Source organism: Bos indicus, chromosome 5 (assembly GCF_029378745.1).
Source record: "Bos indicus isolate NIAB-ARS_2022 breed Sahiwal x Tharparkar chromosome 5, NIAB-ARS_B.indTharparkar_mat_pri_1.0, whole genome shotgun sequence".
Classification (NCBI taxonomy): Eukaryota; Metazoa; Chordata; class Mammalia; order Artiodactyla; family Bovidae; genus Bos; species Bos indicus.
This window is the reverse complement of record NC_091764.1, coordinates 78,872,883-78,894,138: the sequence shown is the minus strand read 5'-3', so window position 1 is coordinate 78,894,138 and position 21,256 is coordinate 78,872,883. Positions and strand designations below refer to the sequence as shown.

Below are 21,256 nucleotides of genomic sequence, written 5' to 3'. Positions count from 1 at the left end.
TCTCTGGTTCCTCTGTCTTTTCTAAATCCAGTTTGAACATCTGTAAGTTCTCGGTTCACGTACTACTGAAGCCTCACTTGGAGAATTTTGAGCACTACTTTGCTAACATGCAAAATGAGTGCAGTTGTCCAGTAGTTTGAATACTCTTTGGTACTGCCTTACTTTGGGATTGGAATGAAAACTGACCTGTTCCTGTCCTATGGCCAGTGCTGTGTTTTCCAAATTTGCTGACATATTGAGTGCAGCACTTTAACAGCATTATCTTTTAGGATTTGACATACAAACTGTCTAATGGAATACAAACTGCCCTTAAGGGCAGAAAACAAAGAGGAACTAAAGAGCCTCTTGAGGAGGGTGAAGGAGGAGAGTGAAAAATCTGGCTTAAAACTCAAAATTCAAAAAACTAAGATCATGATATCCAGTCCCATCACTTCATGACACAGATGGGGAAACAATGAAAATAGTGACAGACTGTATTTTCTTGGGCTCCAAAATCACTGCAGATGGTGACTGCAGATGTGAAATTAAAAGACACTTGCTCCTTGGAAGGACTTCCCAGGTGGCTCAAGTGGTGAAGAACCCGCTTGCCAATGCAGGAGACATAAAAGATGTGGGTTCAATCCCTGGATTGGGAAGATCACCTGGAGCAGGGCATGGCAACTCACTCCAGTTTTCTTGCCTGGAGAATCCCTTGGACAGAGAAGCCTGGTGGGTTATGGCCCACAGGGTCACAAAGAGTCAGACATGACTGAAGCAACTTAGCACGCATGCACACTCCTTGGAAGAAAAGCTATGACAAACCTAGACATCATATTGAAAAGCAGAGACATTGCTTTGCCAACAAAGGTCCCATCTAGTCAAAGCTATGGCTTTTCCAGTAGTCATATAAGGATGTGAGAGTTGGACCATAAAGAAAGCTGAGCACTGAAGAACTTATGCTTTTAAACTGTGTTGTCAGAGAAGACTCTAGAGAGTCCCTTGGACAGCAAGGAGATCAAACCAGTCAATCCTAGAGGAAATCAGTCCTGAATATTCATTGGAAGGACTGAGGTTGAAGCTGAAACTCCAATACTTTGGCCACCTGATGCGAAGAACTGACTCAACGGAAAAGACCCTGATGCTAGGAAAGATTGAAGGCGGGAGGAGAAGGGGATGATAGAGGATGAGATGGTTGGATGGCATCACTGACTCAATGGACATGGAGTTTGAACAAGCTCCAGGAGTTAGTGATAGACAGGGAGGCCTGGCATGCTCCAGACCGTGGGGTCACAAAGAGTTTGTAAACATTAAAATCAACTTGGAGTATTTCTTAAGAGTTCCTAATTTTCACTGTATAGAACAGTTCCCAAACTTCCACAAAAATGTGTAAGCTCTCAGCTGAATGTCAACTTTTGAGTTCAACTCCTCTTGAAATAGATCAATTCCTATTACCTAAATCTTTCGATATAAAAACTTAAAACAAAGATGTGCAGGCTTCAAGAAATAGCAGGTAAGAAACTGATATGAGGTCAGAAAGTTAACTGAAGAACATGATCTAATACTGGTGACTGCTGTACAAGTATCAGTCAACATACTTGTTTGCTTGGGAGGGGAATTCTTGCAGTAGGTACCCTAGTACATTTGCTTCTACAACTGACTGCATTGCATTAGATTCCCAGATCTGCCATTTCATCCTTAAAAATAGGTAATGTATTAATTAATATTTTATAATCTACTTTTAAATGATAGAAGTGACTTTAACTACTTTCAGTAGTAACCATCCTTTTATTTTTTAAATGTTAAGTTTATTACCTGTTGAATTCCCACTGCATAAGTTTTCAAAAAGAATTCAGAAAATTCAAAGTATTCTTTTGTGACATTTCCTGGGCTTCCATATCTTAAAACACAAAGAGAAAATGTTTAAATATTGAGAATTTTGTAAACAAAACATGCTCATTAGTTTAAATACGTTTTGATAGATACATTCTATTGGGGCAGAAAACTAACACTTTCCCTTTTATTCACAAGCCCCAAAATGATATTATGACAAGCAGCACTTAGACTGCAGGCCATACTTAAAATTTCAGACAGAAATATCATCTCTCCATCCTTTTTTACAGAGACTAGAAAGACCCAGCGAAGACTGTTCACCTCATTATGATCTCAAAGCCAAGGATCACAGTGAAACCTGCTTTAAAACAAGCACAGGATAACTTTTTGCCCTCTAAAGAAAAATGATCAAATACCATACAGCATCAAGGGGACCTATTCAATTTTACTATATCCAATACTGAGATACTAACCACAGATGGTGAATCTAATAACCAGAATTACCGTTCAAAGAGACGAGCTACAATGTGTAGTGCCCACTTCTTGCATTTCCACCAGACTAGTTCTGGTCTATCATCCTCATCAATCTGCAGAGTCTCCTAGGAGGACAAAACACCCAGATAAAATTCCTACAGTGAAAGGGTTTGTGTGACTAACAAAGGCAGAATAAATGTTGATATGAATTAAGCAATATTAAATATGAATTCAGATTGCCATACAAATCCAAGTTCTTACTTTACAGATTGCTAGGTAGGAATTAAACAAGCAAAACTTCAACTAACTAGTGCTACTGTTCACATTTATCTCCTGTCTTTAAAAGGCCCAAATAAGTAGAAAACAAAATACAAAGCACCATATCCCTCAAGGAAACTCTCTGGGATACCAAAAAGTTCTGTATATTGATCTGGGAGACAGTAACACAAGTGTCAGTCTGTCAAAATTCACTGAACTGTTCATTAATTTCTGTGCATTCATGTGTATAAACTAAACCTCAACATAATTTGTCACAAGATATAGACAAAGGAAGGAATATTGAGACATCTGGAGACAACATCAGGAGACAAACTCAAAATTTTAAATATTTTATAATTTTTATAATTTTATATTTTAATATATTTAATATAATTTTATATATAATTTTTAAATTTTAATATATTTTAAGTTAGTTAACCTGATTAGTTATTCGAGTTATTTTGATAGATGAAATATAGTATCACATCTATTGCAGATAAAAATGAGACACCATCTTTCACCTATCAAACTGGCAAACACAGAATTTAACAAAACAGTATCAGTCACTGCTTATTAAAGTATAAGCCAAACACTGTTTCTGGAAAGCTGTTTTCAAGATCTGTCAAAGTAGAAAATTATAGCCATTACTTTCTACTAACTTTTAATAGAATATAATCTATAAAAATACTGAATCACTATGCCAAACACCTGAAACTAATATAAGATTGTGAATCAACTCTACTTCTATTAATTAATTTACTAATTAGCTAAAGATCTGTCAAGGCCTTAAAACAGCAAGGAGGTTATCAAAACAAAATAAGCATGTATGTGCATAGAAATGTAACTACATCCTTATAGTTAAACCTATAACAAGCTAAATATCTAGCAAATGAAGCATTAAGCAAAAATGTACCATACAAAAAAATTCAAAATCGTATAAAATATTTCTAAGAAATTTTAAGTGAAAATTAATATCAAAACAGTACCCACTCCAGTATTCTTGCCTGGGAAATCCCATGGACAGAGAAGCCTGGTGGACTACAGTCCATGGGTCACAAGAGTCAGACATGACTGAGCACACACGCATGCACACAACTATCTATATATATCATTCTTACAAATATAATAAAATATAATTGTTCTTCCTGACGGATTTCATTAATGCTTCTTTCTCTGTATACCCTTTTTAATCACTTTTTAATAAGATTTTGTCAGTATAGCCTTTTCAATCACTTCTTCCTATAAAGATTTTATAGTATTTTCTGTAGGAAAAAATATGTTGTATATGAATGCAGAGAAAAAAAGAGAATGATTATCAAGTTTTAAAAATGGCTATTTTTAGAGGATTAAACAGTTATTTTATTAATTTTGTTTATCCGAATTTTCTATAGCTGAGTATGTATCATAAATTGTTTTTATTACAGTAATTTTTTTTTCCTCAAATAGCTGGCTGGGATAATAATCAGTCTACCACAAATAACCCAAATCCAACTTTTTCCAATTCTTAGAAACAGCAGCCCTTTCTTACAGGAGGAACAGTCCTGTCAATAATAGTTCGGAAGATCTCCATCCACGCTGTCATGGTTTGGTTATTCACCAGTTGAAGAGGCAATGCATACTGAAAACAAAGGAAACAATATCAGACAATAATTCCTCCCCTCTAAAAAATCTGCAACTTATCTATATAGAAAGGTTGAAATACATGAAATGGCTAACATTTGACCATGAAAATAGTAATTTCAGATGATTCAACCTAAAATTTAACTTAAAACAGCTCTATAAGCATATGTGTGTAAGTTAAATTTTTAAAATCTAGAAAATATACATGCTATAAATTATTTCTCTGAGCTCCTCCTTTATTTTCAGCCATGCTGTGCATCATCCAGGCTTTTAGTTCCCCAGCTACGGGTCAAACCCATGCCCCCTGCATTGGGAGCATGGAGTGTTAACCACTGGACCTCCAACGAAGTCCCTGGTACATTTTTAAGTAAAAAATAATAAAAATAATACAGAAAGAGGTCATTTAATCAGCATGAGACTCTAGATAAGTGATTTTTTACCATTTACCACTTTGGGTGTCAAACTTCACCTTTCCAGTTTTATTGAGATAGAATTGATATATAACACTATGTAAGTTTAAGGTATACAACATGATCATTTGATACACATATATATTGTTAAATTACTTTTACAGCAACATTAGTCAATACTTCCATTACCTTTTATCATTATCTTTTTATTTTTGAAATGTAGTTCATTTAAAATATTATATTATTTTCAGGTATACAAGTAACTTCACAATTTAATAGACATATTCCATTTAAAGTTATTACAAAATAATGGCTATATTTCACTGTACAATACATCCTTGTTACTCATTTATTTTATACACAGTAGTTAATATCTCTTAATCCCATATGCATCTTGACCCTCCCCACTTCCCTCTCCTGTTAATCACTAGTTTATTCTCTGAATCTATGTATCTGTTTCTGTTTTGTTACAAACACTTGTTTATTTTTTCGATTCCACATATAAGTGATAACAGTATTTGCCTTCTTTGCCTGACATTTCTCTAAGTGTAAAACACTCTAGGTCCATCCACATTGCTGCAAATGGCAGAATTTCATTCTTTTTTATGGCTGAGTAATATTCCATTGTATGTACATGCATGTACATAAACATACAACATCTTCATTCATTAATTTATTGATGGACACTTAAGTTGCTTCCATAATATGGCTATTGTGAATAATACTGTTACCAACACTGGGGTGTATATATCTTTTGAATTAGTGTTTTCATTTTTTCCAGATATATACCTAGCAGTAGAATTGCTGATCATATGGCAGTCCTATTTTTTGTTCTTTGAGGAAATGCCATATAGTTTTTCATAATGGCTGTACCAATTTACATTCCCACTAAAAGTGTATGAAGATTCCCCTTTCTCCACATCCTTGTCAACATTTGTTATTTGAAGATTTTTTCATGATAGGTATTCTGAAATGAAGTGGTATCTCATTATGGCTTTGATTTACATTTCTCTGGTGATTAGCAATGTTGAGCATCTTTTCAAGTGCTTGTTGGCTCTCTATATTTCTTGTTTGGATAAGTGTCTATTCAAGTCTTCTGCCCATTTTTTAATTGGGTTTTCGTTGTTGTTGTTCATTTTTAATTGGGTTTTCGTTGTTTGTTATTGAGCTATATGAGCTGTTTATATATTTTGGATATTAACCCCTTATTGCTAATATCATTTGCAAATATCTTCTCCCATTTAGTAGTCTGTCTTTTTGTTTTGTCAATGGTTTCCTCTGCTGTGCAAAAGCTTTTAAGCTTAATTAGGTCCAATTTGTTTTTGTTTTTATTTCCTTGTCTTAGGAAACAAATCCAAAAAAAATATTGCTATGATTTATGTCAAAATGTGCTACCTGTTTTTTCTTCTAGTTTTATGGTTTCCAGGTCTTACATTTAGGTTTTTAACCCATTTTGACTTCATTTTTGTATATGATATGAGGAAATGTCCTCATTCATTTACATATGACTGTCCAGTTTTCCCAGCACCACTTACTGAAGGGACTGTCTTTTCTCCACTATATATTCTTGCTTCCTTTTTTGTGGATTAACTGACTGTATGTGCATGGGTTTACTTCTGAGTTCTCTGTTCTGTTCCATTGATCTATAAGCTTGTTTTTGTGCCAGTATGATACTGTTTTGATTATTGTGTATTTGTAGTGTAGTCTGAAGTCAGGGAGCGTGATATCTCCAAGTTTGTTCTTTTTTCTCAAGGTTGCTTTGGCAATTCTGTGAAAAATGTCATCAATATTTTGATACAGATTTCAGTAAATCTATAGACTGTTTGGATAGTATGGACATTTTAACAGTATTAATTATTCCAATCCAAGAACACAAAATATCTTTCCATTTCTTTGTACTGTTTTCAAACTCATTCATCAATGTTTATAGCTTTCAGAATATAGGCCTTTTACATCCTTGGATAACTTTATTCCAAAGCATTTTATTATTTCTGATGCAGTTGTAAATAGGGATGTTTCCTTAATTTCTCCTCCCATAATTATCTTTTTGTGATGCAAACCCAATTTAATGACTTTAATGAAAATCTTTCCTTCAAGAAACACTTTTTTCAATTAATTTTGTCTACACTGTGGCATGATGTCACAGTCCACTACACTATGTTACAGTGTACAACTCCCCTCCCTACTACACCCTGAGCTACAGGAGATGAGGCTTAGCACCTCTGCATCCATGCATTCCAAAACCTGCTACATGCTAAGGATATAATAAGTAAAGCTTACATTCTAATTGAGGGGGGAGAAACATTTAAATAAGAATTACAATATGGTGTGATAAACAGGACAGATAAAAGCATTACAATGTTGGTAAAAGCACCCATGAGGACCATGTAAACGCAGCCTGCTAATAGAAGAGACAACTTCTGTGGAAGAAGTGATACGCAAGCCGAGACATGGAGAAGGAGCACAAATGGACCAGGGCAGAAAGGGGAAGGAGGGTTCTCAGGCCGCACGGTGCCTTAAAGGCTCAGCAGTGACAAGAGGACGTGACCTGCTCATGAAGCTAAAAGAATTTCCATATGGCTGGAGTGTAAAGAACAAAGCTAAAGCTAAATATAGTATAAGATGAGGCGAGAGATGAAAGGTTTTATAGGACATGTGAAGAAATTAACACTTTATTCTAAATGCAGTGGGCAGTCAGTTGGTTTTAAGATGGAGCAAAGAGGAGCAGCAGGCTCAGGGTTAGGGGAAAGATAATAATGAGTTCACTTCTGGACAAATGAGTTCTGAAATATGTATAAAATATTCAAGAGCCCTGTACACAATAAATATTTAATAAATGCTTACACAAAATCAATTTCATTATATCATACTTTTTATAACATAAATTTTTCTGCCTTTTCCTTTATAGACAATCACTCTTTACTTACATAAACACTGGAACTATGCCACTTGAAGCCTTCTAAATTTTTGCTTCCAGGATTCCTCACTGAAGTGTATTACTATATCAGCACATAATAAATTACTGAAATGGTTTAAAATGATGAGGGTTTTTTTTCCCCAGATTTCTTAGGTTTTTAGCACATACATGTTAAGAAAAAAAAAATTAGATTTTTGCTCTCTTAGCAAACTAAGTAGAAGTAGAGACTTTAAGAAAACTATTTCATCATCCTCTGTCTTACTTACAGTTCCTGGCTATGCTTCTCCCAGTGGGAAAGGAAAGTCTGGCTCTGAATAAATGGGATATTACTATGTCTAATAGCAAGACATCTCACTGAATAAAAAATGTTTGCCCCAAAGTGATGCTCCTGAGAAAGATTTCTGAACAGAAAAACAAAAACAAAAGCATCATACATCTTCCTAGTTTATTACTTTTAAAAAAAAGAAAAAAAGGTGTATTCTTAGTATTCTTAGTATTCTAGTTTCTTCTCTTTTCTCAGAGGTGCCTCCTTTCCCCTTCCCACTCCCTCAAAAAAGGCAAAGCTGAAAAAAACACAAATATCCTCCCTGGACTGTCTCTATTAAAAGTTTAAAAGGTGAGGCTAAAAATATAAATCCTTATTGAAGTGAAATATTCTAGAACAATATAAAAGTACTTCAGTCAGATAGAAGCCAAGAACAAAATCAAACTATCCTGACTCTCTAGCTTGATGAAACTATCCTCTTGCCATGACTAAGTTAACAAGAAAGCATGAAATAAAGCTTTAATCCATTCATCACTCAAATAGTTTAAACTAACAGCAATTATTCTTTCTCCACCCAGATCTAACTATCTTACCCAAGCCTTTCGAGGATTAAATTTTAAATATGTTTATATTTAAAACATTCCATATTAATGTTCATTATAGCTTTCAATTAAGAAAAAGAAAATTTTTAAATGAAGGTAAACGAGTCACTCAATCTCATTTGTTAGCTTTAAATTGGGTCAAATGTAAACAAACTACCATCAATATGATTTCTCAATAAAAAAAGAACTCTCTTCTTTTCCTTTCTCTTCTCCTATAATGATAACTAATCTACAGGCAGAACGCTATGGACAGATTAGTCAAATCATCAGGTTTTAGGACAGTTAACTGCCTTGTTTCTTCCATACTCAGACTTCAGACACTGGGGTGAAAGACATATGGCCACTGAATCTCAGCTCTGCCACTCAGATAACCTTGGACAATTAAGTTGACCTCTCTAAGTCTGTTCTCTCATAAGGATTTATTTTTTAAGAAATACATGTGAGAATATATAATATGTAATTTTCAACAATAAACAATAACTGGCACTTACTGAGCACTTTCGATGTGCCAGGCAGAAATACATGGCATCAAATTTGTCTTCTGCTATAGAAACTTACCTGCACAAGTGCATAAAAGATTTTCAGAATCTGTTTCTGTATTAATACAGAATAATGTGAGGAATCAGGAAGAAGCTGCATGATTTGTTGCTGAATACGAGGCAGAAATATTTGCATTGCTGCTATAAGAGGTTCTCTTTCCTCTGCTTTCTTATATCTACATGAGCAAAGACAAAACAAGAGAACAATAATTTCTCCCCCCACAAAAGAGCTATAAACAATGAATGAAAAACAGTATTTCTAAACTATATAAAACTAAAATGGTAACTTTCCAAACACTGTATTACATTTCACTTTGGATTGTTAGAATAAACCTGAGAGAAACTTTAAAAGAGCACATCCCTGTTTCAGGCAGAATACCTAAAATCTTTCAAGAGTTGGACTAATTCAAAATAATCAAAAACAGCTTTGCAACTTTCCTAAATCAATTTTTCTAATACTTAGATTAATTTTCATCATACCACAATTCTTGCCACAAAATACAGGCTGATATGCCAGCTTAAATAGATATTCCTATTATACAACAAATAATGTGGTGGAAAACACAGTTGTCTATACCGTATATTGAGAAGTTAAAATGGTTTACAAATTTATGTGCTCTTAGATCACTTTAATAGGTGTAAGTCTAAAATATCCTCTAAAAATCATTTTAAAAGGAGGACTACAGAACTTTGTATGCAGGAGCAGCAATTCGAAACTAGAAAGCAATGCTATTAAACGTGACACTAGTCCCACACTTTCCAAGCAATTCTTATAGAAACGACACTCATTAGCAAAGAAACTTGAACATTTTCTACCTTGCATCCAAAAAGGTAAATGTTTGGTTTACTTAATAATGTGCTCACTTGAAGACAAATGTTAAGGTACCTCTCCATCAAAATTTCCAAGGAAAGCTGTTAAATAAATGGTCCTCTGAAACTAACAAATTAGTTTGAGAAGCACTGCCTGAAAGATTAACACATTAGCAGATTAAAGATTCTTTGAAAAACTGTAGTAAATTACCACATTTGTGTTTAATCCAACATTTCCCAAACTAACCTGATTCTGCACAACACCCACAGCAGGCCCCTCTATGCAATGTAATTCTTTCTAAGTAACACAAGGCTGGTATCTTCAGCCAATAGAAATCAACTTACTCATATGTCTTCACCAGTTGATATAGACATAACAAACTGCCAAGCCAGCTTCCACTGCTCTGTGATTGCAAGTAATAGTCTATCTTGTCGACTACCGCTGGCCAGTGACCAGGGAAATCGTATTTAATGATGGCACGGAGACACATTGTTAACTGGACTCTATAAGGTGGGGGAAAAAAGTCCACAATCTAAGTAGTTATAAATATCAGGCTTCAAAGACCTCTAGTACTGTACACAAAAGCACTTTGATTCCTATTTATCTACATTATATAGTTATTTATCTTGGGTGATAAGAAAAAGAGTGGTCCTATTAAAAAAACACCTCCTTAGTAACTCAAACTTACTGAAAATAAACAGAATGAGTGATTGCCTAAAATGTATCAGATCTTTCAAATGGTCTTATCCTAAAGATAAGCTTTGTAAAAAAAAAAAAATTTAATAAATTCATAAAAAATTCTACAAAAAAAAAAGACAATGAATCAACCCCAGCTCTTATAAAATTTCCCACCTTGTCATATTTTGTATTTTGGTTATCATATCCTACAGGGAAACAAAACAAAAAAGTATTTTATTATTTCAACTAGACAAACTTAACCTAAAAATGGTCACAGTAAGTAAAACGGAAGCCTAGTAACAGTGGGAAGCATCTCCGTGAGCCAAAGTCTGGAATCAGAGTCATCAGCAATTCTAGCCATGCAGTATTTTGCACCTATCAAAGCTTCCTTAGATCCTAAATTTTATACAAAGTACCAAGTACTAGCCGGAAATTCCTGGAGGGGAATGTTAAGAGCTATTTCCAAAGAAACATAGAAAAAAGAAACAGGCAAGACACTAAACAGAAAAAAAAAAAAAAAGAAGTATCTTCAATAAAACCACGAAGTTAAGTGATAAAAGATGTGATCTCATAACACTTAGGTAAGTAATCATTTCCTCAACTGGATCCCAGTCACAACTGAAAAGAAAGTGAGGGAAAAAAACTGTCTCTCCTACAGACTCTCAGTGTGTCCTTACATGGTCACTTGCAAATGGTCAGAAAGTGAATCAAGCTAAATTAGGATTCCACCATGCCAAGAAAAAGATACATACTCAGTTCAACAGCCAATAACTTGAATTCACTGAAATGAAACAAACAAAATAATGCCTTTTCCTTGTGTCTCCAAATCTATCTGCAAAAGATCCTTTGCAGTACTTTTAAATAAACTTTGAGAATATTTAAGAGTGGTTACAGTTAAGCCTTCAGGACATAAAAGAAACAAAGCCACAAAGAACTGTCTCATAATAAAGATAAAGATAACCTCCTATACAACCAGCAGCTGTTCCTAAACAACCAACAGATCATATCTGTATTCAATAAAACTGAAACTTTTCATTTTTTTAATTTCATCTTCAGGTTGACCCTCTTAATCCTTTCTCATTCCAAGCCAAGCAAAGGATGTCTATGAACAGCCATCCTTTCATATATTACTGTGTAGAAGCATTGCTTGCAAGATTCAGAGAGATTTAAAATGTAAAGATTTTGCCAAGAAATGGACACATGATGGTACCACAGGGAAGCCAGTGCCAGACGGGCATGTGGGCAACCAACAAGAATAAAGACTATTTTCTTTCACCAGAACACCTCCTTTCTTCTCTTAATGAAACAACTGCACAAAGAGGAGTTCAATGCTTGTCACACTCAGGGATAAAGTTATATCTACTCTCTTGAAGTTCATTTCATTTCCCTACCTCAGATTCATCTATTTCCCTCCTGCCTTTTCTAAAGAAACCTAATCACTCTCTCATGTTGAAAAGAATTTGTTTTTCCTATTTTAAGACTGCATAATTTTTTTGACTCTATAGTTGTGCTATCCAATAAGGGCAGCCACCAGTTATATAATTAATTTAGAAATTCAGTTCCTCAGGTACACTAGCCATATTTCAAGTACTCCACTGGCTTCTATGCCACATGACTAAGGATCAGACAGTATGGATACAGAAGATTTCCATCACCGTAGAAAGTCAGCTGGACTCTACAGCAGCTAATCTAAATTTAAAAAACCAGAGATGCTTCTAGTTTATACTTTCTCCATCCTATCTTCTTCAAAGGAACAGATGCTCAGCTCACAAAAATGAATAAAAAGATAGGTAGAGTATTACAAAAGTGCTAAGTTATAACCCCCAGAAGTCAATTTCCTTGTATCAGGGAAAAGAAAAGCAAATAGTGAAAAGTCAAAGGCTCTAACTGAGAACATAGGTTATTTACATACAGGGATCTACACAACAATTTTAGTTACATGTTTGCTTTAACTCTTTTTGTGGCTACTTATAGCAACTAAATCCTTTCCAAAATATTTTGAGGCAGGGACTTTCTGGTGGTCCAGTGGTTAAGATTCCTCCTTTCCCACTGCAGGGGGCATGGGTTTGATCCCTGGTTGGGGAACTAAGATCCCACATGCCACATGATGCAGCCAAAAAAAAAAAAAAAAAACCTCTCTCTCTCTCTCTATATATATATAAGCAAAGAATTACAAATGCAAAAACAAATAATTAAAACTGTATTCTTAGAGTGACCATCTTTATTACTTTGTATCTCTTCTAAAAAACAAACTTGAGGCTGGTGATTATACTAATCTCCCCCATCCACATAGTCTGTGCTTCCCACAAAGCACACAGATTTAGTATAATGTACCTCACTAAATCTGGAGACCGAATTATTCCTTCCACAATATTATCACGTATTTGCTGTCGATCGTTTTCATGAATGTTGAATGGGAATATTGCTTCTCCTGGCGGAGGTTCTCGATCCGGCCAGTACTGTGTCACCATGTTCTTCAAGTAAATGGCAGCTAAATTAGAGGGGGAAAAAAAGCTAATGTAGCAGTATTGAAAAGATGGCTTTCATTTAGCCTTGCAGAGCATGAAAAGCTAAACCCTTTAATGCTAAATATGACACCCAGCAAAAATGGAAAATCTTATAAATAGCCAAATGGAGAAGGGAAAATGAATATGAATTTAAAGTTTCTCTTTAGCTAGTAAAGTAAATCTAAGCAGAAAACATCTCATTAAATAAAGCTCCAGAGTTTACATGACAGAAAAATGACCTAGGAACTCAAGTATGTACCTATATACTAAATACAAAATGGTCTAAATGCAACTCTACTAAAAAATTTTCAGATCATGAGAGTCATACTGTTCATAATGCCCAATATTGAACTGACAACAGGTGAAATTCTACAGCCCTTCACATAGATTGCTTTTTCTGTCTTTCTTTCACTGGGTATTATTATCCCACACTACCATTTTGAAATTTGTATGCTTTTTATAGTATTGGTAATTATTATCTAACCCTTCAGAAATATTTGCCACTTGCAAATATAACAATAGAGAAAAGAACATTAGCTTTCAAATATTTTTGGAAAATCTCGGGAAATCTCTTATCTGTTTATTTCTATCAAAGTACAATCATCAATGATTTGGTTCCTTTTTTTAATTACCTTCAACATTTAACAGGGAGAAGGCAATAGCAACCCACTCCAGTACTCTTGCCTGGAAAATCCCATGGACCGAGGAGCCTGGCAGGCTGCCGTCCATGAGGTCGCTAAGAGTCGGACACGACTGAACGACTTCACTTTCACTTTTCACTTTCACGCATTAGAGAAGGAAATGGCAACCCACTCCAGTGTCCTTGCCTGGAGAATCCCAGGGACAGGGGAGCCTGGTGGGCTGCCATCTATGGAGTTGCACAGAGTCGGACACGACTGAAGCGACTTAGCAGCAGCAGCAGTAACATTTAACAAAAGACTTCTGAAAGAAGCTAATATACTGCTACAGAGTTCTGACAGGGAATGCAAAGCTTTCTCACCAACCCAGCTGAGCACTGGGAATATATATGTTTTTATAATGTCATATTCTTATCTATACATAAAATATAAAAATAAAGAGAGATGACCTGCAAAGCATTATAACTGTCTTCCCTTAAGTTTCTCCTCTCCCTTCTTCCCCACTCCTCCCTTCATCTCAATTTTAACATAAGCTAAACTGGCTCATAAAAGCATTATACCACAAAGACTAAACCAAAACATGCTCTACATTGGCTGTAATACAACAGAAATCCAGTGAAATTATGAACCTGATATCCTATAAGCTCCTCTTTCATTAGTTTTGATTCAACAAAGGTCTGAAAAAGACAATTTCACCTAAGACTTTCATTTTTTAGAATAAAAACAAAAATTATTTGAGACAGTGAAAGAGAGAGGGAAAGGGAAAAAGCGGGGGGAGGGGCGGGTGGTGGGGTGGGAAGGGAGAGAAAAGGGAAGGGAGAGAGGCAGGAGAGAGAGAGAGAGAGAAATGTGTCTATGTGTGAGAGTTTGGGTTTTTATCTTTTTTTAAGTCAGACCACATAGGCTCTGGACTAAGTACCATCATTTACCCCAGTATACTTATTTTATTATGTAACCATCATCGGCAATAAAAATACACAAACTGTTGGAAAAAATGAATAAATGATCTAAGAATATGGTCCAACCTGTCAGCAGTTCAGACTGATTTCATGAGATTAATCTTTGCAAAAAGAAAAATCACAATGCCATTTTAATCCCTACAGAACTAGTCTTGAAAATAAAAAGCCACTTTCAGACAGCAAAGATACAAACATGGTAAAATCATGGACCTATTCATAGTTTATTCATTAAATGCGATTAATTTTATAACTAAAAATATTTTTATTCTGGGACACCATAAGAGATGGACTATATAAAAGACACTGACAAACTGTATAGATTGCAAGAAACATGCAATTAGTTAAAATAAAACTGAACTTAATGTAATAATTTGAAAATAGAATATTAATTATGTTTATAATCATGGATTACTAAAGATAATGAAGGGAAAATACCAAAAATAACTGAAACTATCAATAATCTAAAAATATCCCTTTAATCATTTAATTCAAATGTCTGTCTAACCATATGCCAGAGCTAAGTAAATACAAATATCTTAATTCATTCATAAGAAATTGAGTATTAAAATTTGTTTTTCTGCAAAATCTACTTATAACTTCAGCATCTTAAGTTTGAAATTAACTTTAAAACATACATGCATTTCTCCCCTTTTGAAACACAATGAATCATCACGTACGCTCTATGTTCTGGACCCAGAGCCACCACCACCACACAGATCAACTGGGTTCTATAACATCAAAGTGGAAAGGATGCAATTAAACTTAGTGAAGTGGAATGCTATGCTTTTTGAGTTGATATTTCTGAGTTTTTCTACAATTTTTCATAGTAATTTGGTAGCCCTTCTCCCCTTCTCACTCTTGTTATTAATCTGTTAAAGGCTAAGAAATAAGGTAATGAAGTTTGTAAATTATATCTAAAACAAGATTAAATAGATTCTGAGTAAGAGTTTCCTACAAATAAGACCCATGAATTTTAACAAAAGAGCATCTTGGAGTGCTTCTGGACTAATCAAGCAACTTCCTGTTAATTTCTAGGTTCTGTAATCTGAAACACTGAAGTTACCACCTTGATAACGCTACTAAGCTTACCAATCAAAAGCAAAACAGTGGAGCAAACATCCAAATTTATCTTGTTTAGCTTGCCAATATCAAAATATTACATTTATTTCCTATTTCTTACCAGTAAAGTAATAAAGGACACTCACTAACAAGCTTTACTGATAATGCCAAGAATATTAATTGCCCATAAGCAAAAAATACCAAGAACTGAATATTTCACAGAACCATGTCTTTCCACTTAATATTATAGCATAACTTTTATGAACAGGCTGATTTTTTAAAATCAAAGATCACAACATTCTGTTTTAAATGTCATGCTAAAATGATAAATTGTCTGAGGGTCACCATGATTCTTGGGGTACCTTTGTATTCTAATAATAGGTTAAACAGAAGAGAAAATTTATAAATGGCACTTAAATTTAGGATAGTTATAATGTAGACTTCTACACAGTATATACACAGACTGTATAATAAAATGGATGCTGTAAAGTAAAAAGTTGTCCTAATGAATTAGGACATGATCAACAACCAAGAGAAACTCTGTCCTGTGGCTAACAGATTTAAAATCTACATAAATTATAAATAAAAATTGCTTTTAAATGCTAATTACATTTTATATTAAAACTTAATTACCTACGTCATTAAGATTCAAAGTTGTATAGAACTGGTGAGGATATGGGAAACCCAGCATTCTAATGCACTGTAGATAGAAAAAGTAAGCAAATGCAACTTGGTGACAAGATTCAAAACTGTAAATGTTAATGCTGTTAATATCATTAACTTAGCATTTCCGTTTGTTTCATCCTGTGAAAATATCTCCACTAGTATCCAGAGATATGTGTTCAAAGATGTTCATTTTAGCGTTGCCTCTAACAAAAACAATAAAAAGGGGCAATAAGGGACATGCCCACCAGTATCAGATTGCTTAAATACACTATGGTAGTTCTAATCCAAAGAAATACAGGAGAGGATGGGACAAACTGAGAGTAGCACTGAAATATACACATTACCACGTATAAAGCAGATAGCTAGTGGGAAGTTGCTGTAACACAGGAAGCGCAGCCCAGTGCTCTGTAGAAGGGTGTACCGTAGAAGGGTGGGGTGGGGAAGGGGTGGGAGGAAGGTTCAAGAGAATATATGTATACTTACAGTTGACTCATGTTATTGTACAGCAGAAACCAACTCAACATTGTAAAGCAATTATCCTCCAAACAAAAATAAATGTTTTTAAAAAAAGAATATATAGAGGAATGGGAGTATGGAAATCTCAGAAATATACTTTCTCTTTTAAAAAAAAGAAATACTAAATAAGTGTTACAAAGAATGAAGTATACATATGTGCACTGACATGGAATGATCTCCCAAGGGTATATGGTTAAATGAAAAAAAAAAGGAAATTACAAAATAGCATGTGTAGTGCAAACAGATTTTTATTACTTTTTAAAATCAGCATATCTACAGAAAAAGAAAAAGAATTAGAGAACCATGCACCAAAGTTGATAGTAGCTATCTCTCGGGGAAGGTTCAAGAGCAATCTAATAATATAAATTCTGTTTTTTTGAAATAGCTGTATGTCATACAAATAAGACTTATTAATTTAATAAACTGCTTTAAGATCCTTAAAAATACTATTTCTATTGCAAAGCTTTATAGCAAATTCACAATGGCCCTATAAACACTTAAGTTATTAAAGTAAGTTCCATTTAGCAAAATGTGGTTTCAAAACAGCCCTATTTTATAAAACAAACATTAAACTGAGAATTGTGATTTCAAAAAACTTACACTGAAGTCTCATAAACCTTATTAAAGTAAAAATAATTCGACCATGAATGTTTTTCCATAGTTTTTTCATAAGAAACTTATCTTTTCCATAAGATAATTTAACCACAAAGGGATCATTTAGGAAATCATACATATGTTTCCAAAATTTAATGATTCCCTACTTTATTCTGTTATGTTCAAGTAAAACTAAATACTTTTATCAGCATGTAGAGTATAATTCCATTTCTATAAAAGTGTTCATCTATTTCTATCTGAACACATGCACAGAGTAATGGGCACCTAATGATGAGTCATTTCTGAGTAATGAACGTAGGGTAATTTTTTTACTTTATTCTGTGTATTTTTCTATATTGCCAAATTTATTTATGAGTGTATGTCACTTCAATCATATAAATTAGCTACTGTCATTTGATCCCCTTCACTTGAAATTATTTTCTTTCCAGGACTCTTCATGCTCCATTTTTAACCTTCTGGTTTCTAATGACCAGTTCATTTAAAAAAGGAAGAAGAATAATAAAAAAAAAATCAAGGAACTACCCTAAGATCCACAGACCCAAAAGCAAAGTTCATGTTTATAACAAAAGTTCTGCTTCCCATCATGCGGTTAGGAACACCTGTGCAAACCTTCCCCCTCCATGATCTGACACATGGAATGGAGCCAAATTCATATACACAAATTCATGGTGTTAATCTATGGGTCTAAAGGCAAAGGCACCAGGAATCATTAAAAATTAGGGAGATAAAGCTACTAAACCTGAATAAGCTAAGAGGAAAAATGCCAAAGTTATAGGGAAAAGGGACTGCATTAATAGCTAGAAGGGGGAAGAGGACAGAAAAAGCTATGGGAGATTTAAGAGCTCCATATGAACCTCTAAATTTCCAGGGAAAAAGAGAGTCAGTTTTCAAGCCATGAGAAATACCTCATGTATGTTTCCTATGTTTTCAAAGAAAGCAGATATTTAGAAATGAAATAAAACTCTAGTTCTAGTTTTACCCATAAATAATCTTAGAAAGGAATGAAAAAACCAACTCACCTGCCTGGCGCACTGGGAATTCCACATGCTCAGACACTATAATCCGAAGTAGACTGGGGGCAAAATTGATAATCTTGTAAGACTGAAATTACAAAGAAATGTTTTATTAAAAATAGGGCAATACAAGTGAATAACTGTCAGCACCTGTTCCTGAATACATTCCTATCCAAACAAAAGAATAACTTTCAAAGGAAAAGAAACTCTCCAAAGCAAAATAAAGATTAATAAAATACAAAAAAATTTCTTAGAATAAATCGATGAATAAAAGAGTAAGAACACTTTTATGTTTTTTTAGATATATATTGTCAAAATGTTCTCCAGAAAGGGTGTAGCAATTTATGCTTCCCACAGTAGATTATATGTGTACCCATCTATCTAATATAGAGATTAGCATTATCATTCCTCCAAACTTTTCATCCTTATTCATACTTTAAATTACACTTATTCTAGCTTGAATTTTTTTTCCTGTCAGTTGGCTATTTGTTTTCTTCCACAAATTCTTTACTCCCCTCACTCTTCTGTAAAAGGAATATTTGTTTTATTCTTAGTAACTTCTAGGAGCTATTTTATGAATTTAAAATTTCTAATTTTTATTTGACTCATACATTGTGCTCAGTCGCTAAGTCATGTCTGACTCTGCAACCCCATTAGACTGCAGCCCGCCAGGCTCCTCTGTCAATGCAGTTTTCCAGGCGAGTGACTTATACAAGTGTTTCTTTCCAGCTTATTTGTGCTTCAATTTTGCTAGTACTTTTGATGAAAAGAAAACATGGGCTACAGAAAATGGAAGATCCAACAGAGAAAATGAACAATGGCTCTGCACAAGCCAGTCCAGATTGCAGCAGTATATGTACTTCAGGAGACAGGGTTGAGAGCTCTGTCACCAGCTGCCCTCTGCTGCCAGAGCATCTTTTAAACTTAGCAGCACCCAGGCAAGCCTGCACTGATGAAGTGCCTACTGTCTGGGCCATTTCTCCCCACAGACATGTTTTACTCTGACCTACTCCTGAGTTTGGCCATGGCGACTATAGATGCAAAAAAAGAGAGCGAGCGAGCAAGCAGCCTATTCCTTCTGATCATATTCCCTCCAGATGTCTAGTACCTGGACCACATTACAGGCCTGCCACATTCCCAGAGCTTACACTTGGCCATGCCTGCTGACATTCCCAGAAAAGACTCATAAATTCTCACTGAGACTAAGCCAGACAACGTCACAAGGAGTCTGTTCCGCTTACCTCCTCCCTAGACCCTGGATCTATGCTGGCATCTCTTTCAGTGCACCACTAGATTCATGCACACCACTCCTATTCCTAAATTTATCACCTTTCCTATTATTTATAATAACATTCATTGAGATAAATGTTTAACCAAAAAAATGGAGAAAATTGGCATCTTAAAAATAGTGGTTCTTTTCATATTCATTGGAAGGACTGAAGCTGAAGCTCCAATACTTTGGCCACCTGATGAGAAGAGCCTCAAGAGACTCACTGGAAAAGACTGAAGAAGGTACAAGGAGAAGAGGGTGGCAGAGAATGAGATGGTCAGATGGCATCACCGACTCAATGGACATGAATTTGGGCAACTCTGGGAGACAGTGAAGGACAGGGAAGCCTGGCATGCTGCAGTCCTTGGGATCACAAAGAGTCAGACACAACTTAGTGGTTTCAATTATAGATAAAGAATTTACTTCATATACAAAAATTTAAGATTCTGCAGTTTATAGAGGATGAAAGGAACAACAATTACAAAATAATTCAAAAATTTACTCTTGTTGTTCAGTCACTAAAATAAATGAGCTGGACCCTAATCCCTTGTGGTAGGTTACTCACTGGTTTATCCAACAAAGAAGGATGTTACAGTGGTGGTAAAGGATAAAGCATACAAAACGCGACATTAAAACCATATTTATTAAAAGGTTATGCAACATTATACTTTGGTCTTCTACTTACAATTGAAAAGAATACTTAGAGCATATTACAATCCAAAGCACTATATTGTACTAAATATAAATGCTAAATGAGTGACACAGCAATAAGCTACTTTTAGAAAGTTGCAGAGGTAGTTGTGGTCTATAGTGAGTTGGGTGGATATGGGGCAAGGCAGAGTTAGGTTGGTATGGATTTGGGTTGAAATATCAGGAACAAAGGGGCTTCCCAGGCGGCACTAGTGGTGAAGAACCGACCGGCCAATGCAGGAGACCTAAGAGACACTGTTTTGATCCCTGGGAAGATCCCCTGGAGGAGGCATGGCAACCCACTCCAGTATTCTTGCCTGGAGAATCCCATGGACAGAGGAGCCTGGTGGGTTACAGTCCATAGGGTGGCAAAGAGTTGGACAAGACTGAGCCAACTAGGCATGCACACACCACGAAGAAAAGGGTACGGGGTCCTAAATATCTCTTGCAGTTCTGCAGGTTCTCCACCTTCCCTTTCCACTTCTATAAAGTCAGCTGCACTTAACATACTGATGACTCAGAAACAATACAAGCATAGGCTCACAGAGCAGAGCAGTACAACAAGAGAAAAAAGATATGATCCCTGTCCACACTATCAAAATAACATCTGGCCACATTGTGAAGAGAAGGGGGTCATAAACAGGCCAACTCCCCTGTTCAACTGGCAGAATGCAAGTTCAGCTCTTGCTTTGTTCCTCCTAACCAACGCCTGGATTACTATTCTTCCAACTAAGCAACACGTAGTACTTTTACCCTGCAAAGCCTGGGACAGGTACTGACCTTAACTTTCCCCTATTCTGAGAGAGAGTCCTTTTCTCTTTGAAGCACCAATACACTCCCTTTAGGTGTCAGTTGAACTCAACCTTCCCTCCAGAGTCAGTTATTTTCACTCTCTCATCCTGGATTCACACTTAACTCCACCCAGATTTCCCATTTAAAC

General features: G+C 35.1%; 1 protein-coding gene across 1 annotated transcript in view; it reads right to left on the bottom strand.

Moving 5' to 3' along the window:
- Positions 1-21,256, bottom strand: part of IPO8 (importin 8) — a 73,254-nt gene that overhangs the window by 50,563 nt on the left and 1,435 nt on the right. Inside the window, exons 2-8 of the mRNA XM_019961392.2 lie at positions 18,363-18,444; positions 12,718-12,874; positions 10,050-10,208; positions 8,914-9,070; positions 4,070-4,159; positions 2,314-2,408; positions 1,792-1,876 (exon numbers count right to left, since the gene is read on the bottom strand). Coding sequence (XP_019816951.1) covers positions 1,792-1,876; positions 2,314-2,408; positions 4,070-4,159; positions 8,914-9,070; positions 10,050-10,208; positions 12,718-12,874; positions 18,363-18,444 — 825 coding nt within the window. The remainder of the gene's footprint in view (positions 1-1,791; positions 1,877-2,313; positions 2,409-4,069; positions 4,160-8,913; positions 9,071-10,049; positions 10,209-12,717; positions 12,875-18,362; positions 18,445-21,256) is intronic.